We start from the raw sequence: 27,996 nt of genomic DNA on the forward strand, positions 1-27,996 counted from the left end.
ACCCACATATGCTATCTAAAGGCATCAATGTTGCCGGATTCGAGACCCTCGTTATGTAATCAACGAGAAGAAAGGGGGTTAACCGAGGGGCCCGATTTTTATTAGTCATATCATAGGAAGCCAACAAACACTGACACCAAGGACAACATAGGGGAAATTACTTGTGCTTGCTTGTGCTTGCGAAATGCGAAGGTTGTGGGTTCGGTTCCCACCTGCGGCAAGTTGTTTTTTCATCCACTTTAATTTCTAGTAATTTGTCGTTTCATCATTTCATTTATTAAGCACAAGTAATTTCCCCTATGTTGTCCTTGGTGTCAGTGTTTGTTGGCTTCCTATGATTTGAGGCCTGTAAGGTATTTTTAAATAAAATAAAAATGATAACTGCAGCGCTGACCAGTTCAGCGGACGAATCGAGAGACAGAGAGCGTTCGTCGTCTTCGTCGGGGCGCCCGCGTGCATCGTCCACAAAAAACACGCAATATGCATGTATCAATATTACTTTAGTCGTAACAATAGGACGGATACGTTGGTTAGATGGCAAGGCATTATCATAAAACTTAGAGTGCAAGAAATACATTGTCACTGAGAGCGCAAAAAAGACATTGTAAATCGTGCCAGTGTAAACCCATCTTCGAAATCATGGTCACTTTATTGCGTCACCCTGACCAAACTACACGAGAAATCTCGGAAGCCAATCATATCACCAAGCATGCCGCCCGGTGCGTAAGCCAAGCATTATCTTTACTGCATGATAGCTAATTCAGTTTTATTAATCGATGTTGAACACGTGCTTTGGATGTACGTTTGTGATTTTACATCGTCTTCATAGGCGCGATGCGTCCATTTTCTGTGTACTATCGCATGTGAGTAAGCACGTGTGGTGTGTGTTCCTTTTCTACGTCCCGTGTCTTTCTTGCGCGGCGTTTTCTAATAATACAGTCGTAACCATAGACCAGCAGCAAGTGTGTCTGCACATAAAAGACCAGCTTTCAGGTAAGGCTGACTTTATGCCCATTTCTGGAAACTCGGAGGCTTAGATGAGTTGATGGACATGTGGGACATTGTTACACTTCTTTGGTGCCTCATGTAAGTTTTAGCACCGGTAAATGACAGCGATATTTTGCTTCGCCTTTGACCATTGGCAGGTGAACTCTCGCACTCTGTCATCTGCACACTTGTGTGACATGATGGAGTTGAAGTGACTGATGGCAGAATTGCCAGAATGCACGATAAAGGAGCCGCAAAAAGTCCCCTCCGACCATACCAAAAGCCGGACGTGAATGCATCTGAATGGTAATTGGCGCCGATGGAACGTTACTCGAAGTTTGCGTGGACATCGTAGGAACTTTAAAATAACATTCCAAAAACATATCAACGTTGCTTTTAAATGTGGCGGGAATGCTTGCAAAAGCCCACATTAGTCACGTTTAGGCAATGTTAGGAGGTAATGTTGCCTCAATATTATAGCAACAATGCATGCTACCAAGGTACTTGCAGGAGAAATCAAACACACCAAACGAATTAACGAAAATTTACTAATAACTTATTAATTACAATACGCCACATGATGCAATTTACGAATTCTGGCTGATGAGCGCGCAAGACGTATCCACTTCGAATGAATTTACAGAATAACACCATTTTGTAGATATTCGCCATCACAGTAAAAATGCATTGTTGTTCCACTTAGTTTTACAAGAAAAAGCTAAGCTATCCATTGAAGCACAAAAGTAACTGGAACGCCCATATATCTCGTACAAAACTGTGGGAATCGATATCTCGAAACTGGTGCTATCCTGTAGATTCGTTTTATATGTCTCGTAAACTCGTCGGTCACAATCCGTAACTTGCACTGTGCCGTAAATTAATGAGCAAGTTAATAAGTGAATTCTTGTGAATTAGTTGAATACGTGTTTCGATTTCTCGTGGTAGTAACGTCCATCCTTTAGAATAATCCAGCTCAAGGTCAAGGATTATGTATGCTATCCGCCACAGGCAATATTTAAAAATTCCGAGAAACCTTAAAAATTACCATCCCGTAGGTCAATGCCTACAGCACACCCACCTTGGCTGCTTATTGGCTTTGATATTGCGCTGCTAAGGAGGACGTCGCGGGATCAGATCCCGGCCACGGCGGCCGCATTTGGATGGGGGCGAAATGCGAAAACGCCCATCTTTTTGCTTTAGGTGCACGTTAACGAACCCAGGTGGTCAAAATGATTCCACGTTCCCCCATTACGGTGTGCTTCACAGTGAGATCATGGTTTTGGTGCAGTTCGGCAGCGGTGCACCTGTGTTCAACGTCACTGAGATTCATATCTGCTCTTTGCAGTTCTTTCATCGCAGAAGCCGTAGAAGATTGCTATCGGCCAGCACAGACCGCACTGCTGGGATCGACGTGAAGGCAAGACTGACGCCCCCCAGACATCGGCTGTTAACCGCAAGCATTGGTTTTGCGACGACAGAGGGCTGCAAGCATCTTCTGCTGGGCTTAAAAGGGATCGCCGAATCCTTCCTCACGGCAGTTCGGCAGCGGTGCACCTGTGTTCAACGTCACTGAGATTCATATCTGCTCTTTGCAGTTCTTTCATCGCAGAAGCCGTAGAAGATTGCTATCGGCCAGCACAGACCGCACTGCTGGGATCGACGTGAAGGCAAGACTGACGCCCCCCAGACATCGGCTGTTAACCGCAAGCATTGGTTTTGCGACGACAGAGGGCTGCAAGCATCTTCTGCTGGGCTTAAAAGGGATCGCCGAATCCTTCCTCACGGCAGTTCGGCAGCGGTGCACCTGTGTTCAACGTCACTGAGATTCATATCTGCTCTTTGCAGTTCTTTCATCGCAGAAGCCGTAGAAGATTGCTATCGGCCAGCACAGACCGCACTGCTGGGATCGACGTGAAGGCAAGACTGACGCCCCCCAGACATCGGCTGTTAACCGCAAGCATTGGTTTTGCGACGACAGAGGGCTGCAAGCATCTTCTGCTGGGCTTAAAAGGGATCGCCGAATCCTTCCTCACGGCAGTTCGGCAGCGGTGCACCTGTGTTCAACGTCACTGAGATTCATATCTGCTCTTTGCAGTTCTTTCATCGCAGAAGCCGTAGAAGATTGCTATCGGCCAGCACAGACCGCACTGCTGGGATCGACGTGAAGGCAAGACTGACGCCCCCCAGACATCGGCTGTTAACCGCAAGCATTGGTTTTGCGACGACAGAGGGCTGCAAGCATCTTCTGCTGGGCTTAAAAGGGATCGCCGAATCCTTCCTCACGGCAGTTCGGCAGCGGTGCACCTGTGTTCAACGTCACTGAGATTCATATCTGCTCTTTGCAGGTAAGCATTGTCCTTTGCTATTCCAAAACAATACCAGTGCACCGCTGCCGAACGCACCTGCCGAATGTACATGTGGCCTAGTCTGCTGCTGATTTACTTGTTGTAAATCTTTGTTTACTTTTGCATCGATTTATTATGCCAGGGGAAACGGCTAAAGCGATTGAGGACCTGCGGCGGGAGCTGAGAGCTGAGCTCAGGGCAATCAAAGATAGCTTGCAAGATGTAAAGACACTGAAAGAAGACATTCAGGACCTAAGGACACTAAGAGATGACATTCATAATTTGCTTCAAGAAAATAAAGATCTTAAAGCTGACAACGCGCGACTGTCACGCCGCATCGAGGAGCTGGAGCAATACCAGAGGGGAAATAACCTCGAAATTAAGGGAGTGCCACTTGATGGCGAGCCAGTGATCATAATTAAAAAGATTGGTGCGCTTGTGGATGAAGAAATTACCGATGCCGACATTGATGCATGCCACAGAGTGCCGACTGCAAGACATGATGAGACAAATATCATCGTTCGTTTTGTCCGACGCACAAAACGCAATGCTGTCCTTCAGAAGGCCAGAAAAATCCGGATTAACACTACAAAACTGGGTTTTGAAGAATCTAAGCCAGTCTACGTGAATGAGCATCTTACCCGTCATGGTAAGCAGCTTCTCGGTGCGGCGACAAAGAAAAAGCGTGAAGTAGGCTGGAAGTTTGTGTGGACAAACGGTGGCAAAATCTTTGCTCGAAGGGACGAACAGTCTGCAACTTTGCGGATAAACGCTACGAGTGACCTGGAAAAAATGTCCCGCGAAACTAAGTGAAGTGATTAACCACATGCCAGAAATAGCAACAAGCAAGAATATGGCAGCTTTAAACTCTTCTCACTACTATACTATAAACGCCTTCAATTCTTTGGCAGAGACTACTCAGAACCAATTGCGAGTGTTCCACTTGAACGTGCGCAGTATAAGAAACAAACAAGAAGAATTACGCGACTTCTTCACTTCATTGACCGTTGAATTTAATTTGATGTTATTCACAGAAACGTGGTTAAGAGTTGAAGAACAACCCCCATTCTTTCAAAACTATGCTTATCAAGGTGCTGTTAGGTCGCATGGAAGGGGCGGTGGCGTAGCCGCGTACATCAAACGACCTATGTCTCATGAAGTTTTGCGTGATTTTTCGGTCGTTAACAATGATGTTGAGTGCCTTACCATACATGTGGAAAATAATGTAGCTGCCGTTATCTATAGGCCACCCGCAGGTAACAAAACAAATTTCTTCGAGTTCCTAGACAATCTACTGCGACACCTTACTTGTACTGGTCTGTCTTTCGTGATAATGGGTGACGTCAACATAGATATGCTATCGCATGATGCCCCTTCAAGACAACTGACAGAATTAGTCACATCTTACGCATGCGTAAACACTATCGTCGAAGCAACAAGAGTGACACCCAATATTGCAACTTTGCTTGATGTATGTATTACGAACATACACCCACCGAATTGTGCTGCTGGATTGCTGACGCTAGGAATTAGTGATCACCTTCCAGCTTTTTGTCTTATCCCCTCTTTGTGTGGTAAACGTAGTCATGTACCAAAGAAGATCATCCGCAGGATAAATGATCAGTCATTGAAACTCTTTTACGTTCTGGTTGCTACCGTTGATTGGGCATGCGTACTAAAAGAAGACGACCCTAGTAAGGCGTACAATATTTTTCTTGATAAACTTATTGCATGCTACAATCAAGCATTTCCAACGGAACTGAGTAGGCCAAGATGTAAAAGAATACGGAAGCCCTGGATTAACAACTCCTTATTAAAGAAAATAACAAAAAAGAACCGTTTGTTCCATATGTTTTTAAACACGCGAGGAGAAGATGCCCTAATCGCTTTCAAACAGTATAGAAATAAACTGAGCAGTGAAATTAAAAATGCTAAGGTAGAATATTATGAACAGGTTTTTGCCAAAATAGGTAAGGATCCTAGGAAAATATGGAATGAAGTAAAAAATCTAACTGGGAAGAAAGAACAATGTACCGTACTAAAAATAGTCACACCTACAGGCACACTAACCGGTCTTGAAGCGGCCACCGCCCTTAACGCCTATTTTGCCACGAGCGCAGTGTACGAGCAGGAAAATGATGAAGAGCATAACTTGGTTGATAACAGCGTTACGATAGTGAACTCTATGGTTCTCGCACCAGTAACTCCTCACGAAATCAACAAACTTATCAATGGGATTAGAAATGATGTTGCTTCTGGTTCTGATGAAATTAAAGCAATGCCAATTAAACATGTGTCTGAAATCCTATCCCCCATCCTAGCAGACATAATAAATAAAATGTTTGAGACTGGAATCTTCCCTGACTCGCTCAAGATAGCCCGCATCTGTCCTATTCACAAGGGTGGTGCTGAAGGAGACATAAGCAACTATAGGCCAATCTCGGTCCTGCCTGTTCTATCGAAAGTATTTGAAGGGGCCATAAATATAAGACTAGAAAAATTCTTTGCGAAATATGGGGTAATAAGTGACATGCAGTTCGGATTTCAAAAAGGAAAATCTACCGAGGACGCACTTCTCAGTATCAAGCATGATATTATACATAACTTTGAGCACAGGCTTTACACGCTAGGACTGTTTGTAGATCTACGAAAAGCTTTTGACTCAGTGTGTCATGATGTGCTATTAATTAAACTAAAAAGATACGGTGTTCGCGGCGTCGTCCTTAAACTGATAGAGAGTTACTTAAGCAATAGGCTTCAATATGTAAGTGTCCACCAAGGAACGACTACAAAAATAGTAATTAAACAAGGTGTTCCTCAAGGCTCTATTCTTGGACCGCTATTATTCTTAGTCTATATTAATGATCTCTGTAGCATCTATAATTCCCCTAAACTAATAATGTACGCAGATGACACGAATATTTTCTTCACTGCACGTACCCTTACAGAGCTTCAGGAGATTGTTAATAAGTATATGGAGTCACTTTCTGACTGGTTACATGCCAACAGGTTACAGTTGAATACTAATAAAACCAAATATATTATATTCGCTCCGATTAACAAGCCAATGAAGAATGATATTCATATTACCTTTCGGGGCACTCCGTTAAAACAAGAGGTGAAGCAAAAATTTCTGGGAGTATGGTTCCAAGAAAATTTGTCTTGGAACACCCACATTGATAATCTTGCTTTGGAGCTCAGTAGATCGCTCGGCTGCTTGTATAGAATAAGCTCACTTATACCTTTGTGGCTTAAAGTTTCTCTTTATTATACTCTCTTTTATTCCAGACTTTCCTACTGTATTTTGGTTTGGGGTACAACCTCTAGTAGAAACTACCTCCGAATACTAAAGTTTCAGAAGCGTGTACTTCGCCTACTCGAAAGATATGCAGGACACCCACAAGACTTGCCAACAGGTCCACTGTTTGTAAAGTATTCTCTGCTAAGAGCTGATGAAATTTATTGCTTCAAGTTATTGCAGTATGTACAAAAACATAAACTACACGCATTTAGCAATCCCGCTGAAACACACACGCTCGCCCTTCGAAGGCAAGAGCGCAGAAAGCCTCGAACACGCACGAACTATGGAAAACAACATTTAAATTACCAAATTCCGGTGCTTCTAAATAAACTTCCAGATGATGTCGACCTCAACAAATCGATTAAGAAAAAAACATTCAAAACAATGGTTATCGAGAAAGAAATTCGCTACCAGTGACATCTCATTTAAAACCATATGTAGCGTTTGTCTGTAAAACAGTGCTCTTTTACTGTGTGTTGGATGTCGCCTTTTTTCTCTTTTTTCATATGTTCGCTACGATGATTGACATTTTGCATTTGCGTTCATATGTTTTTTTTTTTCCCGTTCTGTCACATCTATGACAAGAAATCTGTTTTATATATTTGTGTGCAGTGATATGAACTAGATCCTCTATGACATAGAACTGTGTAGAGTGTAACTACAAATGTGTGTGCTGTTTTTCTCAAATCTCTTTTGTAATATTGTCGAAACTGCATGCGGAGGGAGGGCCTCGTCAGGCTAGTAGCCTTTAGCTCTCCCTTCGCTTTTTCCTTGTATTGGAAAGAAACCAATAAACAAACAAACAAACAAACAAACAAAACCCCGTAATTTAAAGCATACTGCCCTATTGTCGCCAAACTCACACTTCTGCTAATGTACTTGCGTCCAGATCCCGATTTTGTTATATTTGATGGTGTTCGCCTGGTATATTATGCCAGATTGAACCACGAAAATTCTACGGAATTTACCTTGGGATAAGGTAATAACGATGGCCTTGCTTGAATAGTTAAATTAGTTGTAAAATATGCGTTGTAAAATATGCGCCGTGGGGATGTTGCCTTTTCGTTTGCATTAGTTGTGGACTATAGACCATTGCCGCTGGGTTTTCGTTAGTTCGTTAAAACGGGTTTACTGGCACGAAAGCCACTTAGGCTATGCTGCGTCAGCCGCAAGGTGTAATAAAATCAGTTGTAAAAGCGAAAAAAGTTGCATTGATGTACAGTTCAACTAAAATAGCCTGTTTCTTCTTAAAAAAACTAAGTCAAGTCAGTCAGTGACACTAGTCGATCGTCTGCTCAGGTTAAAGAGGGGTGTAAAGCTATGTTTACTTCATTTAACTTGTGCAAATGTTTCCGTCTCTGTGTTTTAATCTGCGTACACGTGGTTGAAACGTGCATCATTGTTAAGGGATCGTGGCACTTCTAGCATACTGGTTGTTCTTCCTTTAAAAGTAAAAATTACTCGTGTGTGTTCAATTGTCGTTCTCTGGGTGTCAGTCCACCTGTGAAACCACGGCTGCCAGTGCCTGTGCCCTGATAAAGAATTTTACAAATATTTCTTTATTGGTGCCAGTATTCCTTCATGCCTAAAGAATCTTGCAAATGCTTCTTTAGTTTTGTTTATGCATGGGTGACTGAAACGAACGCATAATAACACCGAAAAGAACACTATTCGCAGTGTTCTCGTCGTAGAAAATAATGCGAAGACTTACGTGATCCCCTCGGGTATCGTAAAGGCGTTGCGGACGTCTACGATCCTTTGTCCCCATGTCGGGGCGTCCACCGTTAACACGACTGCCGAGAAGTTTGCGTCCTCAGCTCGGTGTAAGAGTTCCAACGTGACGGTCCGGTTCTTGAAGACGTACAGCTGCAACCAGAGGGTGGCGTTTGGCGCGGCTGATCTGACTTCTTCTAGGGATGTGGAGCTCAGGGTACTCAAGATCATCACAGTACCGGCTGCTTGAGAGGCTGCGTTTGATACAACACGTAACGTCAGACAGTAATTGTTAATTGAGAAAGCTGATAACACCCATCTCCACACGTTTGCGCTCGAATGTAAATGTGCTAGTAAGGCAGTTGTTCCTCTGGCATTATTGGCTGTTTAAAATGACGCTCAGTGCTATCGTGGAGCCATCACCGGGGAGTTCGGCGACTGGACTTGAAGAAGAAGGTATAATAGGCAACCCAGGGTGTAACGTAATTGTTATTGAACGTAAATACAGTAGCTTGTTGTAAAGAACGTGCGATCACAAAAGAAATTCGCTTCCATGCGTTGTGGCGATTCACAATCGACATATTTTGAAAAAAGGGTTTCTCGAAAACAACTCGGATTATTATTCGGACTATTAAGTTTTTACGTTATTTAAACACGATATCTTTCATTTCAAGCACCATATGCTTTTTCAAACGATTTCACCTGTCGGATAGCTTACAAAGGGCAGGGAAAAGCAAATCAGAATCATGTTGGTTGGCAACGTTCTTAAAGGGCTCCTCACCAGGCCTGGCCATTTTGAGCCGACAAGCGCCGTGCTACTATGCGCACTAACGATCGTCTCTGTTAAGGATTACATCCTTACGTGACGTGCAAAGAGCTGAACCTTCAAACCGAACGCAGTTTGGCCTCCTCCTCGTAGGCGCCGCGCTCCACGCCGAGAAGTCGATGTATATGGAACAAGTGCGCCTACGTACATCGCACTCGTGTGACGTCGCTCGTAGCGACACTTGACTTCGCGAATTATCCAAGGCACTATCTTTTATTTGTGTAATCTGTTGCTTCAATAGAGGAATTAAAGTTTAGAAAATAACAAAACACACAAACCAAATGTCTGCGTGTTTTTGTTTTACTTTGCACCGTAGCAAGACAAATGTACTTCCGTTTTGTTTCATTGTTCCCACGCCATGCACTTGCGTACGCAAACAACAAAAATATGTAATTTCTCGTGTTCCAGTGTTCCATGTTCCAGTGCGGGATCATGCTCTATGAAACGCTTGTATTGGCCTCAATATTCGCCTAGAAGCGACTTATACCGCTAGTCAGGTGTTCGTGTGCACAGCGCGAAATGAGTCAAACTCAACAGCTCGCGCGCGACGCCGTTTGTGGAAGTGCTTCGCGCAGCAAAAAAAGCGAGAAAGAACATAAGAAGGCGGGGTCCGTGACATATGCATTATGCCATCCTCGTGCTCCGGCACGGGCGAACGCAGGGAAAGAATTTCGCCTATGTAGCCTAGACGGGGTAAGTGGAGAGAGCGTCTCTTGAAGCGGTGGCCCTCGCCTCCTGAATGCATGGATCCGCGGCACTAAAATGTCCCCCCCCCCACCCCCCCAATCTAGGCTATTAATCACCCAATTCGAAAAGTTAGAGGGCACGTAACAAGTTCCAGCAAATAACGGAAATTTCAGATGTGGCATGGTGAGGGGGCCATTTAGGGTTGGGCGGCAAGCTGCATATATGGAAAGCACCCTAACGAGTATTTATCCATTTCATTATGCTATGGTAGGTAATCTGTTGGTTTGATTTACTTTATGCGCCCTGTTTTCACAATCTGGATTGATCACACAGTGGGATACCCCGCTTACCTTAACCAGGTCGTCTGTTCGGAAAAACTATAATTAATCTCGTGCTGGCATGACTTCATTAATGCAACCTTTATACATGTGACTGCATGACCCTTTGAAGCAATTAGTGCGTGATGTCATTCGACAACTCCCCTGTCTTGGACCTGGGTTGCCATGCCCAATACCTATGCGCATCCCAGGAAATAGCGACTTTATCAAAAATTGGAATGCTATTTTTTATCGGCAGTTCGAAGGTTAACTTGTGTCCGCCGGACTATATAGGGAAAGTGCTTGAGCTTTTGTTCACCATGTCCTGAGAACGTATCCACGAACTGTATTAAACGATAACGTCAACGTACCAGAAAACGCCTGAAACACGTTTCAACTAAGGTACCGCCAATTTGATTTTCTCAGACTCTTGTAAGCTATCCAAGTTGGGCAGTGACAGGATCTAGAAACTCCATCCGCGACAGTGCAATGCCAATCGTGAAACTAGGCTCACAAAATGCAGGCGCAAAGTGGTTCGCCTGATACCGCTACGTGGCGGCAAAGTATATTTAGCGCAAACACAGCAGTGATTTAATAACTGAGCAGGTGAGCACAAAACTAGCGTGAACAATCGGTACGTTCTCAATTAAGCAGGACAAAAATCGCTAGAGGGAATCCAGGCACGAGTTCCTGTGGGATATACAAAATCATGGTGGTTCAGCCAAGTAGGGATGTTGGTTGTAGTACGTGGATTGGCGCAAACTTCATCCTTCTCGCTTCAAACGGCTTTGCGCCTATCTCTATGCATGCCCGAGGAGACCATTTCGCGTTCTCCCTTTGAAAATATTGTATTGCTTCAAAACGCACGCAAATAAAGGTGCATACATTGTAGCGAACAAAGCCACAAGAACGTCTCAAGCAACAAGCATGAATATCAGACAAATATATGTGTGAACCGTGATTACCAAGCTATGTAGCCCGATCACAGTGCCCTGCTTTCTAATAGTTTTAAAGCGAAATTTTTCGGTAAAAAAAAATAAGGAGACCCAACGCACATCTTGGAATCTGTGTGAAGCGAAGCTTTCGTGAACGCTTAATCAAGTGAAACGTGTTTGACCGTTTCATTCCAAAGCCTTGACGCAAATCAAACTCACGCTTGTGCGCATTTGCGCAAACGTGCTACGCGATGACACACGCTCGGCCATCATCTCAAGATGATAGTTGGCGATGGCACGATAGAAGCATACGTGCGACTATGGTCTGGCTGTGCTGGGGACCCATGTTTGATCTCAACATTGAACACGTAATTCATTTTGTTTTTGCAGGAGATACTCGCAAGACAGGAGTATCACTTAGAAACCATGGTCAGGAAATGCCGGGAAGGTTTGCGAAGAAGGTGTCGCTTTAAAAAATATTTGGAGAAAACTTAAGGTTTGACTTTAAGAGTGGAACGCGAGGGCATTCAAAGATCGCCGAGTGCTTCTCACACTTCCCGACAACTGCAGGTTATGCAACCGGAACGTTTACCGGGAAGTGCTGGCTGTGAACACTACGGACGAAGGCGAGCTTTGTGGTTCTTTTTTTGATGGTGACCTACAAGGGTCCTTCGGTGCCCCTACTAAGACAGACCGCAAACCCCGCGCGTTAAGAGGAATTTGTGTATCAGTTTCGGCGTAACAGAATTATATTTTCTCCGTTTAACTATAATTATATATTGCTTTCAGCTTGCCTTTCACGAGCAAGGTTGAACCCTCTGCTTAGATGATATTTCAAGCAAACGAGCAAAGCAACTAGGAAACAAAATGTAACGAAAAAAAAAGAAATATTGAATCAACAATTCATTTCATTTGTCTACCGAAGAAGTGTTTAAGGGCAAATTTCTGGAAGGTCAACCCACAGCGACTCCGCTGGATAGAATCCAGCTGAGTTTAAAAAATTTGAGACCTTTGTCACAACCTTTCGTGTAAATATGGACAGAACGTAAGCATTGAATGAGGTAAGGAAAATTTTCAGTTTAAATAACACATTTATAACACACAGATGCGGCGTGATGATTTTTATGCATTGTTGTTTAGCCCTTTCTGAAAACCGTAATATTTTCTCTTTGATTGAAGTCAAGCCTCACTCGACTTGAAATCATCTTAGAGAATATTTGTAACGACGCCGAAAGCACGCTAATAGTTATTGAATTCTCTGAGTCTTTTTTCTTAGGTGTAATTATAAGGTTCGCACACTTAAAATCTCAGGCAGCTTATATCATGTGGTTTGGGTACAGAGATGGACGGTTACTCCATCTTCTCCAAACACTTTCCAATCGTGGTATCTTACAATGACCTTCCAGCTTCATCGCTGCTTACACAGTGATTCCAATTTCTATGTACCTGCGTCTGATCTTAGTTACGTGGCTCTTCTGAGTACTGAACAGTTCAGTATAGATTTTCTTTCAGTAGCCTTATTCTATTAAAGAAATTTCTGGTGACACTGTTCTACTATTTTAACGGTGAACATTTTGCTCTCTTTCATTCTGTTTTCTGCACCTGAGTCCATAACTCCTAATGGTGTAATAACGTTTAATGCTGCGCTACTCCACGTTTTCTCCTTGCTGATTTACGCATTTCATATTTCTTTTTGGCTTCCTATGTAAAAGCATACGAATGTATATGCAAATACAGTGCATAAAATATGCACATATTATGCATACTTTATGCGTATAGAATTATTGTATGTGCTCGGAGCTATACCATTATTTATTGCTTAACTATTCATGCTTACTACTTTTGTTTCTCTGTTGTTGGGACATATATTTTGACAATCATTAGTCGCTGGAGCTTATTTTGAATAATTGGGATGGCCCGCTCTTGGGTGGCCTAATTTGCGAATACCTTGATTTAATTAGCAACAGAGAATCAGAAATACTGTTTAATCAATCTTTTTGGTTTCGTGATTTTGTATGTGGCCTATTTTTGTATCGTTCACGTGTTTGGACAATTCAGCCATTGCAAGCTTGTCTTTAGCCTCGAGAGCACTCATGCTGTGTCGTTTGATTGCGAAGGCAGTTGTTTGTAATGGCTCGCTAGTTTCCTGTCTAATTGCCATATCTCAGACAAGCAGTCAGTAAGAAGAGGTGGCATGCCAACGTTTGTTGCAAAGCATGCAAAGAAAGAAACGCAACCACCATGTGTCGACCACGTGAACCTGGGCCATTGACTCAACAACGAAGCAACGGTGGTGGACGCCTACATACGAGCACTTAAGTTGAGCAGTTAGCCGTCAATTCATGCAGCATGTATGCACAGCAGTCCGGCGAGTCCATACTCAGTGAGTGCGTACTGCTGCATACAATTTTTTTATGAGTGGAAGGATATATTATAGGGTGCTACGCACGGATTATGCTGGACAATGGGAGCCAGAGCACCTTCATCTTTTAGAGATTATCGAGAAGTCTAGGGTGCAATGTTAAAAGATATAAAAAAAAATATTCGCTGTGGGATCGTTTAGAGGAGGAGAGACTGAACTGAACATGAAAGTCATCTAAGTAAAAATAAAGAAGAACCCTACATCGGAACAAATCCCTATAGAGGCGCTCGAGATGTCAGTGATATCCTGCGGCGTCCTGCCATCGCTACCATTGCGATACAAAAAAGTGTAAAATCACTAAGTGTTTATTTGGCCGGTTACTCGGGCCATAACATTGCAGCTCTCGAGACATCAATATTAAATTGAGCCGATTATTAATTGACACGAGTCACTCGTTGCGTTCGCTTCAACAAAAAAGAATGTTTATAGAAACATCTTCGGGTTGTCGGATCAAGGACCTCTAGATAGTCGTTTTACGGCACTGAAATCTTCGGCAGTTACGGTCCCCATGGTCACTGGTAACTCTTATACGATCGTCGATGATCTGCAGAAGTCCTGAGATTTCCAAAGCATTTGAATCACGGAGAAACCAACAACAACGCCAGGCGGTGGCCGTGTGATACGAAACGTCAGAGAAACTGTGCTATTAAACGCAGGAAGATATGAGGTGTGGCTACCATGCAAGGATGACGTAACAGTGGCATAAAATAAGCCAACTGTAGAGCAGAGGCTTATACGCTGGTGATTAAAGTTATCCAAGGAAAAGCAATGACTTGCAGGCCTACGACAAAGCTATCCATGTGTAATTCGAGATAGAAGCAAGCAGAAAACGTTGAAGAAACTGCAGGATCAGACATACAGAATACACTTATTATATTCCGCACCAGGCACTGATCAAGAGAGAAAGAGCCACGTTAAAGATACGCATCGTCTTTCACTCATCGACAAGGCATAACTCAGGAAAATGCTTCAATGACAACTTAGCATATGGACCCAACCTGAACCCCGACGTCACAAGTTTGCTGATGAACTTTGCACAACAGAGTATTACAATGTTGGCGTACGCGGGTAACGCATTTCAGCAGATAGCGATACACCAACATGACTGACACGCGCTGCGCTTTTTGTGGTGGGAACAAGTACTCGGCGCAAATGTTCGCAAGCTGCTCAACTGCGCGAAGAAGCAAGATGTATTTTTCCTCAACCGGGGATGAATATTAGGAAATGGACTTCAAATGTCGCTAAGCTACGAAATCTGTTCGATTTGGATGGAAAATTCGATTTGGAGCCTTGGATGGAAAAAGGGTACTGGTTTGGGCTGGTTGGTTACAATTCATGATCAGTGTTATTGGCGCACCACTTGGAACGAGAACTGGGGGACGACGGACATAAGCGCAAATTTCCAACTGGCTTCAATTGAAGTGGTGCTTTATATATATATATATATATACATTCATGTAAAACCAATAACAAAGACTTGTAAACGTGCATTCGCAATAGCAAGATCAGTTCTTAATAAAAATTGCTGTAGCACGCAAGGCACACATGTCTCTGGCCTACGTAGGTATCGCTCCGCTCTCGCAAACTCATGCCCCGTTAATATTACTAATTTATTCTTGTGATATTCCCATTTAAGCCACACTGATGCAATTTTCCCCAATGCAATGAGTTTTTGCCGCTTCAATTATCTCACCTATGGTCTGATTATTGTGCATTGCTACAACCCTTCGGTCACTGAACAATCGCTTATAACCGCAATCCTGACCGCATAAACCCAGTTGCCCCGGCACTGTCCTCTGTACGTTACTGTTATGTTCCCGAAGGCTATCCCTCAGGCATCTGCCCGTCTGGCCAATGTACTTTTTCGCGCAGTCAAGCGCAGCCTCATATACCGCTTTTTCTGCGCAACCTACGCACTGGTTGCGGTCGTTAGTTGTACATGTCAGCTTGCTTGCACTACTTTGCCCCTTTTCGTTACATAGTCAGGCCGACTTGTGGGGTGCCGCTAAACCACTTTCAGAAAAGGTGTTTTCAGAAAATCAGAAAAGAGGAACGCATCAAGGTTTTGGGACTGAAATGGAACTTCGTGCAAGACGTGCTGAGTCTTGCAGACACTACTTGGTAAAAGTACACTGATATGAGACAACTTTTGAAACGACAGGTTCTGCGAGCTACAGCGAGGCTACACGATTCTTTAGGCTTTTTGAAACTATTTTCTGTTAGAGCTAATTATTGCTACGGAAGATTCGGATAGAAAAACTAAAATGTGACGATTCACTACCCAACTAGCACGAATTAGCGTGCAAAGAGTGGGCAGACGAGCTTCAGCAAGTGGTTAATTTCACTGTAAATATTTACTATGATTTGAACAGGTAAGCTGAACTGAAAGGATCAAATATGCATGTTTTCTCTGATGTAAATCCGAACGCGTATGCAGCAGCAGCATAAACAGAAACAGAATACTCAGATGGAACCAAAGGAGTGACTTCACTCATCGCCAAAGGTAGAGTCGCTCCAATTAGAGAAATCACGCCGGCAAGGCTCGAGTTATTGGCTGCCACAGTATCCGTCGGCTTCGATAGTTACATAACTGATAGTTTTTTTCAGGAAAGCGAACATTATGAAATTCTTGACTGACGCACAAGTTGTGCTCTGTTGGATCAACTAAACCAAGGCGAAATAACTATTTGTTCGCAGTTGCACAGAAGAAATCAAGAGCAAGCCCAAGGAGAGTGAATGGGGTTATGTTAAAAGTGAAGAAAATCCTGCGGACTTTAAGGCACGCGGAATTATATTGAAGGATATGTTGAACAGTGACTTATTGTGGAAGGGACTCACATGGATCGAGAACAAGAAACAAAGGCCTTATTATTAAAATAAATTTGAATTCGACGGTGAAGCCAAAGAAGAAATTGCGGAAAGCATGAGGACCACAATGAATCGGGAAAGGTAGTCGACCTTAGCAGATTCGGGTGGTGCAGAAGGGCACTGCGAGTGGCAGCGCGGGTGACGCGTTACGTCGGAAATCACAGAAGGGAAGCGAAAACAGGTTCGATAATAGCGGTAAAGCTGCACATGGCCGACTTTGGGCTCGCTAAATTAGAGCAGAACACGTTAGACAAGACAGTGGCCTAAATACATGGTAAGATTGACCTGTACGACATGGACATCTTCAGAGGCGATCAGGGCGTAGTAAGAGTGCAAGAGGCTTCAATGCGGCGATGCCAGCTTTGACGAGAAGCATCCTACTGTATTGCCGAGACTAGTCGAATGTCAGAAATCTTAGTGCTTCATGAGCATCAAATAAACATGCATGGAGCAGTTTACTTAAATTTGATGCACCTAAGGTCAAAGTTGTCGATAGGGAGTGGCTGAAATTTAATGAGATCCAGTATAATGAAATGCATCGCATGTAGAAGATATAATTTCCGACCAATGGCACAAAAGGTGGCACCATTCCCTACTGATAGAACAAAAGAAGCACAAGGTCATTCGACATCACTCATATTCATTTCGCTGGATCGCTGAATTCTCAACAAGATAACGAAAGCAAGGCTACGAAGTTTTACGTTCAGATATTTACTTGTGCAGTAATAAGAGCTGTACAGCTGGAGTTTGTTAAGAGGATGTCATCTGAAGCATTCATAGAAGCTCTCCGAAGATTTGTAGCCAGAAGAGGATTATGTACGACAACTTATAGTGACAACGCTAGAGCAGACAAGAATTTAAAAAATAAAAGAATATCTTAAGGATAGAAGACGAATCGGTGGAATACACCAGCAACATGCATGTCAAATGGAAGTTTATTGCAGGTAGCTCCATGGTTCGGATGATATTGTGAAAGACTCATCAGAAGTTTTACACGGAAGTGAGCAAAGCTATAGGAGCTAGAATAATAGTAGTGTATGCAGAACTACGAACTATGGTTGCTGAGGAAGAAGGACTGATTAACAGCTGGCCTCTTACGTGTATAACAATCCCGACGAGCCACAACGTATAACACCTGCGGACTTTATAGGAGGCAAACAAATAATTAACAAACGCGAAGGCAGCAAACATAGTGAACACAGTTGGTTGAATTACTGGATAAAGAGAAAAGAGGCAATGATAACATTCTGTGCAAGATGGAAACAAGAGCGCCTGAAGGAACTCCAACGTGCCTGTAAAAATGCGGCTGGTAACACAAATTTTCAAGAAGGAGGTGTGCATTTACTTAGAAAAGCACGTAAAAGAAAGCGGTGGAAGCTCTGCAATGCCGAAAAGTTTTTGCTACGCAAGGATGTCCGTGTAAAGGCATGCCAGCTTCATACATCTGCAGGAAAACTGGTCAAAAGACAGATACAGCGTTTATGCTGGCTCCGTCCGGCGGGAAAATGCCGAAAACTTATTGAAGATGAAGATGAGAGGCCGCGAAAGATGGATAGGTTGTCGGGCGTGCGCTCTCATTATTTTTCTTGCGATTTTTGCGAATAAACCGAAGATGTATCGTTTCTGCGGCCTCTCTGACCTTTCCCGAACAGCGTGTTTTAGGATAGAAATTCCGGAACCAACCTTCCTCTTTAATATTTAACTTTGTGTTTACCACTTTATTCCGCATATATTACTAACAGTTCCTTCTAGCAAATTTTGATTTCACCTCTGTTTTGCTGAACAAATGCGGCTGATATGTGGAAAATAACATAGGCTTTCGTACACGCTCAAAAGCGGAACCTTTGAGATGAGAACCAATGTAACACCGGCGGAGACTGTCTCCAGCATGAACTGCTGCCTTGGTATTGAGGTAACATTAATGGTGTAGAGCACGAGGCTTATAAACTGCCGGCCTATAGACTGACGACTCCTGATTAATAAGAATATACTTGGTAACATACAGGAATTCTATAGCATTAACGAGAGAGTGGCAGGTCTTGTTTAAAACTTAATAAGAGGTACAAAATGAAGGTTGTACAGGTCTACGCCCCTACGTCCAGTCATGATGACCAGGAAGTCGAAAGCTTCTATGAAGACGTGGAATCGGCGATGGGTAAAGTCAAAACAAAATACACCATACTGATGGGCGACTTCAATGCCAAGGTAGGCAAGAAGCAGGCTGGAGACAAGGCAATGGGGGATATGACATAGGCAGTAGGAATAGCAGGGGAGAGTTATTAGTAGAGTTTGCAGAACAGAATAATCTGCGGATAATGAATACCTTCTTCCGCAAGCGGGATAGCCGAAAGTGGACGTGGAGGAGTCCGAACGGCGAGACTAGAAATGAAATAGACTTCATGCTCTGCGCTAACCCTGGCATCATACAAGATATGGACGTGCTCAGCAAGGTGCGCTGCAGTGACCATAGGATGGTAGGAACTCGAATTAGCCTAGACCTGAGGAGAGAACGGAAGAAACTGGTACATAGATAGCCGATCGATGAGTTAGCGGTAAGAGGGAAAATAGAGGAATTCCAGATAAAGCTACAGAACTGGTATTCGGCTTTAACTCAGCAACAGGACCTTATTGTTGAAGCAATGAACGACAATCTTGTGGGCATCATTAAGGAGTGGGCAATAGAAGTCGGCGGTAACTCCGTTAGACAGGATACCAGTAAGCTATCGCAGGAGACGAAAGATCTGATCAAGAAACGCCAATGTATGAAAGCCTTTAACCCTACAGTTAGAATAGAAGTGGCAGAACTTTCAAAGTTAATCAACATGCGTAAGACAGCTGACATAAGTAAGAATAATATGGATAGAATTCAATATGGTCTCAGGAGCGGAGGAAGCCTAAAAGCAGTGAAGGAACTAGGAATTGGCAAGAATCAGGTGTATGCGTTAAGAGATAAAGCTGGCAATATCGTTACTAATATGGATGAGATAGTTCAAGTGGCTGAGGAGTTCTATAGAGATTTATACAGTACCAGTGGCACCCACGATGATAATGGAAGAGAGAGTAGTCTAGATGAATTCGAAATCCCACAGGTAACGCCGGAAGAAGTAAAGAAAGCCTTGGGAGCTATGCAAAGGGGCAAGTCAGCTGGGGAGGATAAGGTAACAGCAGATTTGTTGAAGGATGGTGGGCAGATTGTTCTAGAGAAACTGGCAGCCCTGTATACGCAATGCCTCATGATTTCGAGCGTACCGGAATCTTGGAAAAACGCAAACATAATCCTAATCCATAAGAAAGGGGACTCCAAAGACTTGAAAAAGTATAGACCGATCAGCTTACTGTCCGTTGCCTACAAAGTATTTACTAAGGTAATTGCTAATAGAATCAGGAACCCCTTAGACTTCCGTCAACCAAAGGACCAGGCAGGATTCCGTAAAGGCTACTCAACAATAGACCATATTCACACTATCAATCAGGTGACAGAAAAATGTGCGGAATATAACCAATCTTTATATATAGCTTTCATTGATTACGAGAAAGCGTTTGATTCAGTTGAAACCTCAGCACTCATGGAGGCATTGCGGAATCAGGGTGTAGACGAGCTGTATGTAAAAATAATGAAAGATATCTATAGTGACTCCACAGCAACCGTAGTCCTCCATAAAGAAAGCAACAAAATCCCTATCAAAAAGGGCGTGAGGCAGAGAGATACGATCTCTCCAATGCTATTCACAGAGTGTTTACAGGAGGTATTCAGAGACCTGGATTGGGGAGAATTGGGGATAAGAGTTAATGGAGAATACCTTAGTAACTTGCGATTCGCTGATGATATTGCCTCGCTTAGTAACTCAGGGGACCAACTGCAATGCATTCTCACTGAACTGGGGAGGCAAAGCCGAATGGTGGGTCTAAAATTTAATCTGCAGAAAACTAAAGTAATGTTTAACAGTCTCGGAAGAGAAGAGCAGTTTGCGATAGGTAGTGAGGCACTGGAAGTGGTAAGGGAATACATCAACTTAGGACAGGTAGTGACTGCGGATCTGGATCATCAGACTGAAATAATCAGAAGAATAAGAATGGGTTGGGGTGCGTTTGCCAGGCATTCTCAGATCATGAACAGCAGGTTGCCAGTATCCCTCAAGAGAAAAGTTTACAACGGCTGTGTCTTATCAGTACTCACGTACGGGGCAGAAACCTGGAGGATTACGAAAAAGGTTCTGCTTAAATTGAGGACGATGCAACGAGCTATGGAAAGAAGAATGACAGGTGTAACGTTAAGGGATAAGAAAATAGCGATTGGGTGAGGGAACAAACGTGAGTTTATGATATTTTAGTTCAAATCAAGAAAAAGAAATGGGCATGGGCAGGGCACACAATGAGAAGGGAAGATAACCGATGGTAATTAAGAGTTACGGAATGGATTCCAAGGGAAGGGAAGCGTAGCAGAGGGCGGCAGAAAGTTCGGTGGGCGGATGAGATTAAGAAGTTTGCAGGGACAACAAGGCCACAATTAGTACATGACCGGGGTAGCTGGAGAAGTATGGGAGAGGGCCTTGCTTGCAGTGGGCGTAACCAGGCTGATGATGATGATGATGATGATGATGATGATGATGATGATGATGATGATGATGACGAAGTCGCAGGTCCTGGCCTGTCTTCAGCCGTTGCGAAGTAGGTTGGATCCTGCGTTCGTTGTCAACGCCGCAAATGACCGACGACAGCCCCTTCTGGCTCTTTACAACTTTTGCCTTGCCCCGCTTCGCCTTTCGAAGTAGCTGGAATAGACTCGCATGTTCCTCTTGCCACGACCTCACATGGCAATCGTTGAATTGTAAAGGCCGTAAGCCATCTAACACGCTACGCAGAGACAGTATCTCTACCATCGAGGACTGGTGCTAAAGTCGCCGATTTCTTCTACACAACTTTTTCTTATGCCATGGCGTTCCGCGCGCTCTCCTAAGCGACCACGGCAATCTTCCTCTCTTCTATCCTTACCGAAGCTCTGCGGGCATTGAACACAATTCAGAAGACGACTTCCTGTTAACATCCGCACACCAACGGCTTCACGGAGCGTTTTCATCATGCCCTCTCCGACATGATTGGTTGTATATCCGCCCTGACCACTTGTGACTAAACTTTATATATATATATATATATATATATATATATATATATATATATATATATATATATATATATATATATATATATATATATATATATATATATATATGAAGTTTAGTCACAAGTTCCCTAAGGGACGTCGCTCAAGGTCTGTCAAAGGGGCGACATATCGACTTGCGACACACTTGTCTGGAAGTATTCCACTGCCAGACAAAAGCGCTCGCCTCATCGCAGTTATCTCGAAAGATGGTACATCGGCGAAGAAATTTATGCATGGGGGTTTCAGATGTGTCTACTACAGCAAATTTATTTTATATTTACGCACGTGTTCTTTATCGTCATCGCGATTGTGCAGAAGACCCCTGACATTCCAGAAGAATATTTGTGTGTCCATACTGATAGTCAGTTGTAATAGGTGTTTGAGGGCGAAAAAAGTATGTAAGCCCACAAGGCCCCTTCTGGAACCCCTGATGCGAGTGTCTTAAAGGCGTGCTCCTGGCAGCTACCGTGCCTCATATCGTTGTTCCCGCCGTAGTGGTCATTTCCCCTTGCTCCGGAAATCCAGTTTACGTAGCCGTGCCTCGCCATGGGAGTTACCATCTCCCGTTCTCTCTTGGAACTGAAGCGGCTGCCCAACTGGGCTGCCATCGCTGCTACTCAGCAATCCTGCTTTTGATTCTGGACCAAGTCAGTCGACTCTCTGTTGTCAAGCTGTCAAAGCGTGTATTTGTTACTTCCGCAAAACAGGACTGCTACAAGTGGTGACCCAGGACATCTTTTTTCGAACGCTAGCCGTGGACAGCGCTGCTCCTACTCGTACTTACAGAGACGACGCCACGATTACGTCTCCTGTCATCGCCGGAGAGCTTCAGCTTCCTAGCTTTTGGCCCACGAATCCGCTAGTTTGGTTTATCTAGGTAGAGGCCCGTTTTCAACACCGGCGTATCCCTTCACAGACAGCAAGGTGTGTGCACGTCGTCGCCGCGCTAACCTCCAACATCGCCGATGCTATCGATGACTCCCTAGCGGGTGCACCTCCGGCCACCGCATACAGTGCTGCAGTGCCTCGAGCCATCGAAACGCAGTATGCTCGTACAATTCCTCTCCAAGGAACTCGGCGACCAACGACCGTAAAAATCCGTGCACCGGTTCCGTTAGTTACTGGGCGAGCACTCCAAAAACGAGAGCCGGCTTGCAATTTTGCGGAAGCTGATTTTGAAACGCCTGCGGATGTCAGAATGCATGGTACGGGCGCGTTCCGACGAGATTAGTCTCGATCGGCTAGCTGTACTCGCTGATCGTATATGCGACTGCTCATCTGCGGCACAGCTACTCAGCGCCGCTGCGAGAACCTCAGAGCCAGGAGACCGGATTTCACGCCTGGAGGAAATTGTTGTCCGCCTTAGCAGTGCACTGCTGACGCTGACGGCGGGTGGCGACACTGGAGACCAACTTTGGCACAACCGTTCGCCTTCGCAAGCTCGCAGCGCACGTAGAAACTCGCCGCAGCAATTCTGCTGGTACCACCGTTGGTTTCGCGAACAATCAAGTTGCTGTAATCAGCCTTATTCGTGGACGGGGAACGCACAGGAAGTCGCTAGGGGCGGCATGCGACATCGGCCCACGCGCAAGCCACCTATTCTTCGTAGTCAACCGCATCACCATGCCAGGAGGATGGCAGACTGCAGATTCATGTCCACGTGATCCTGAAGTCGAAGCGCTCGGGTACTTGATATGGCCAATCGGACCTGCGCGTCTTTGCGACCGCCGGGTAAACGCGTTAGTCCAAGATTCAACTCGTGCTTTAGCATTATGTTTTCTGCAACTGTGAAGTTTTTTCCGAAAACCTTGATTGTCATCAGCCTATTTGGTGTCCACTTCAGGACAAAGGCTTCATCCAGCGATCTCCATTTACCCCTGTCTTGTGCTAGCTATTTCCATATTCTGCCTGTAAATTTACTCACTTCATCACAACACCTGATTCTCGGTGTCCTGGAGTGCGCTTACGTTCACTTGCTACCGAGTCTGTGACTCTAATTGGCACCCTGATGCGTGCCAATAGGCACATGGACGACCCAGCTCCATTTGCTCCTCCTAATGTCAACTAGAATATTCGCTATTCCCGTTTGCTCTTTATCCATACCATCTTCCTGTTTCTTAATGTTAAGCTTAATATTTTTTTTGTTGCGGCGCTCGCTGTGCGATACTTAACTCAAGCTTTCTGTTAATTTCTATGTGTTTGCCCTATATGCTAGTACCAGTAGAATGTAATGATTGTACAGTTTCATTTTCGAGGACAACGTTAAGCTGCCGGCGATGGTATGATAAGGCGTTTCGTATGCGCTCCAATTCATTTTATTTCTCCGCTAATTTTCTTGTAAAGATCAGTGCCCCTTGTGAATAACCGGCCTAGATAAACGTACTGTTTCACAGATTCTAGAAGCTGACAGAGCAATCCCTTTGGTTTTTGCCTGGCTGCGTGCTATTTCGGGTGGATGAGAAAGTTGTATGTTTCAACAAAACTTTGATATTTTGGTGCATCTTCAGCGACTGGTCATAGAAAGTAAGCCACACCTTTTGTTTAGGATGTAGGGCGGAAACGGTTTTGCAGTGCGCTCGCGGACCGCAGAGAAGCATGGGCGTTCCTCCCTTCTTCGGTGACAAAAACGCGATACTGCGAGGTAAGCACCGAAGGCAGAGTTCGTAGACCCTTCATGCTGAAAAAAAAACCCCTTAGTCGTATCCTTGCTGGACTTGCGTGACAGAATTTTTCCAGATCTTCATTTTCATATAGGCTACACTCAGGGTTGCCTCCCCCCCCACCTCTTTGCTCTTTGTTCTTTCAATTACTATTTTATGAAAGAAGTCGGCAATGACACTTTATTGAATAATATCTTCTAAAATCTTATTCTTAACTTGCATGCAATCACGGGAACTTGTTAGCAACCCTACTGCTTCCTGCGCTCGCAAGAACGGGCACATTCTACCATACTCACCTGCAGCAGTGCCACTCTCCCCGTCAGGGTGTGCCATCTTCTGCATGGCCGATGGTGCAATGCCGAAGGGCATGCTCACCGATTTTCCCAGAAGAGTTGTGTGCAGGTGCCTTTTGGACACGTCCACGAGGACGTGGTACAGCATCCGCCACCTATTTGCGCAGAGGAAAGAAATGGACATATGAAAATCACTTGCAGGACGGCCAGTCACCCTGTTGACAACAATGCATTTCCCAGACGACTCAATATTAGATAGCGGGTTCAAATTTCGATCATGTTGGCTGCGCTACTGGCAGGAATTGTGTGCGAAGCTTTACGTGTTATAAAGCATCTCTGTACATTAAGGAACTCCAGGACGTAAAAAAATTAAGTTCGACGAAAAATTAAGCTCGATATGTAGGAACATAGCCTGCCAAAACTCGGGATCGAGTAGCGCGACGTCGAGAGCATCAAATGCTATTCTATTTAGGATAGAAAACTTGGCCGAGATACCTCCTAGTCCACTATGGAATGGTAGATATGTCATAAACTCGATATACGCTGAGATCCTGTATCCTTTGAAAATATCACTGCCATAAGCCGCCCAACAAAACATCAGTATACATAAATTAAAGACAATTGCACACACACACACACACAAACAGACACACACACACACACACACACACACACACACACACACACACACACACACACACACACACACACACACACACACACACACATATATATATATATATATATATATATATATATATATATATATTGTATCAATCCCCCCCCCCCCAGTTCAAGGATTTAGTAAATGAATTCGCAAGTTCACATCTTCTCGCGGCGCCGCACACATCGGCTCGTGTCGATCATATTAAGAAGACTAAACCAATTTTCGCTCGGACAGAACGATTCAAATACAGTACTCACCTTTGGCCCTGGCTATCGAAGAGTGAAGTTCGCTGCCTTCTAGCATTGCGGCTATCGCTGCAACATCATCATTTCAAACAGCTCTTTGGTCATACTTAGAAAATTCCACTGTAAAATGATGTGCGTCGTTCTTTTTTTTGATTGTGTGCGTGTCGGCCATATGGTTCCGTGAAATGTTAGATGCCATGTTTTGCAATTTCTGAAGGTGCGATTTTTGTTTTGTCTTGTGGGATTTGCTCCATGTGCAATTTTCCAGTTCCTGTTCCTAGCCATTTTTTTTGCTTATTAACTTGTACCTGGCTTCTTAACTTGTTTATTTCTGTCTTCAGCCGTTTATAACCAGTGTTGTCTATTTATAAGTTTTCTTTGATGCATCCTCCCCTATGTAATGCCCCCATTGGGCCTTTAGGATATTGAAATAAATAAATAAAAAATAAACAGATCTCTGCCGCGTTCCGAACAAGAGATAGGAATCCTTATTCTCTTCCTCGCTCCAGCGTCGCTTCATACATCTATCTATCTATCTATCTATCTATCTATCTATCTATCTATCTATCTATCTATCTATCTATCTATCTATCTATCTATCTCTCTCTCTCTCTCTCTCTCTCTCTATATATATATATATATATATATATATATATATATATATATATATATATATAGATAGATATATATATATATATATATATATATATATGTATGTATGTATGTTTGCACACACATACCTATGCTGTAAGAAGCCACTTTGTTTCAGCCACGCTCATGCTACTACCACGGGGATCAAGCTGTGCTGCTGGTGATGCTGTATAAACATGAAGGAGATGTACAATGGATGATAATATGTGGAGATGATGAAGTTGAAAGTGAGGCATGTGTTGCGCTCAGACTAATTTCCTCCCGCTGTCGAAGTGGCCGCCTGCAGGCGCGGAAGTGTTATGAAATGCGTCGAGTATATAGTTTTAAGCGAGAGTCATGCACTATCTCTGTCCCACGGCAAGGGTGACCGGACGGTGTTCTAAGGGGCGAGACAGGGTAATTGACAGGTGATGTCGGCTCAGTGACCATGTAAAATCCAATAAAACGCATGAGAAATTTTATGCATAACCCGGGAACGCGCACATGATTCGAAACAACAGCTTAGACACCTGGAGAAAAAGTCGCAGCATGGTGGGTCGAGTTGTAACGAAACTTTTTAGCGTCCTGGCAGATGCCAGTGTTAAGGCGGGTTTAGATGACGACAGTCCGCGAGGCGAGACAGAAACTGTTCCAGATATGGAGCTGCTGGGGGTACAGGGGTCGAAAGGAACGATACATCAAGATCGAAACATTGTGAACGGTCATAGACGAGGAAAAAAGGTGAAAAGCTGGTGGTACGTTGCGCAGCCGTGCTATAAGCGAATGTCACGGACGGCAGGACTGCGTCCCAGTTCGTGTGGTCAGGGCGGATGTACAACCAATCATGCCGGAGAGGGCACGATAAAACGCTCCGTGAAGCCGTTGGTCTGCGGATGGTAACTGGAAATCGTCTTCTGAATTGTGTTCGAGGCGCGCAGAGCTTCGGTAAGGATATAAGGGAGGAAGACTGCCGTAGTCGCTTAGGAGAGCGCTCGGAACGCCATGGCCTAAGAAAATGTTGTGTAGGAGAAATCGGTGACTTTAGCGCCAGTCCCCGATGGTAGAGATACTGTCTCCCCGTAGCGTGTCAGATAGTCTACGGCCTTTACAATCCAACGATTGCCATGTGAGGTCGTGGCAAGAGGACCATACAAGTCTATTCCAACTACTTCGAAAGGCGAAGCGGTACAAGGCAGAAGTTGTGAAGAGCCAGAAGGGGCTGTTGTCGGTCATTTGCGGCTTTGACAACGAACGCAGGATCCAACCTACTTCGCAACCGCTGAAGACAGGCTAGGAGCAGCGACTTCGTATTCGGTCGTAAGTCTTGTGGTCGCACTGATGACCGGCCGTTGGATAATCGCCAAGGGCTTCGCGCACCTCCCGTGGCCGAGAACGTGGTGTGACCGGGACGCATTTGTTGCCATCGACTTTATATTTTAGTGATGTAAAGTTCATTGTGCAGCTTGAATTGATCAAGTTGTCGAGGAAGTCGGGCGTTCAGAGGTGAGGAAGAATATTCCATGCGTTGGAGAATAGTTCGGCAGTATGGGTCGATACGTTGGGGGGACGCAAGGATGGATGCGCTGTCAGATCTTAGCCAATCGAGGCATGCGATGGGAAAAGCCGACTAAAAGGACTCGGAACGTACGCTAGCACGGGGTGATGGTGAATCGTAATGGTTCGGCCAAGGATAGGGAGATAGAGCATCGGCGTCTTGATACTTCTTTCCACCGCTCTAGGTAACATCGAAACCGTACTCCCGTAGGCGGAGCACCCAGCGACCAAGGTGACCTGATAAACGTTTAGCGATGAAACCCAACACAATGCATTATGGTCGGTTACGACTGTAACATGGCGGCCGTGAAGATATGCGCGAAATGTTTGCACTGTCCACACAACAGCAAGGCACTCCTGCTCGGCTATGGTGTAATTCGTCTCT

At 44.3% G+C, this 27,996-nt stretch overlaps 1 protein-coding gene across 1 annotated transcript in view; it reads right to left on the reverse strand.

Moving 5' to 3' along the window:
* LOC142570683 (uncharacterized) overlaps positions 1–27,996 on the reverse strand; it is a 123,503-nt gene that overhangs the window by 54,945 nt on the left and 40,562 nt on the right. Inside the window, exons 3-4 of the mRNA XM_075679031.1 lie at positions 24,519–24,670; positions 8,345–8,600 (exon numbers count right to left, since the gene is read on the reverse strand). Of these exons, the coding sequence (XP_075535146.1) occupies positions 8,345–8,600; positions 24,519–24,670 (408 nt within the window). The remainder of the gene's footprint in view (positions 1–8,344; positions 8,601–24,518; positions 24,671–27,996) is intronic.

The sequence above is a fragment of the Dermacentor variabilis genome, chromosome 2, assembly GCF_050947875.1.
Source record: "Dermacentor variabilis isolate Ectoservices chromosome 2, ASM5094787v1, whole genome shotgun sequence".
Taxonomy (NCBI): Eukaryota; Metazoa; Arthropoda; class Arachnida; order Ixodida; family Ixodidae; genus Dermacentor; species Dermacentor variabilis.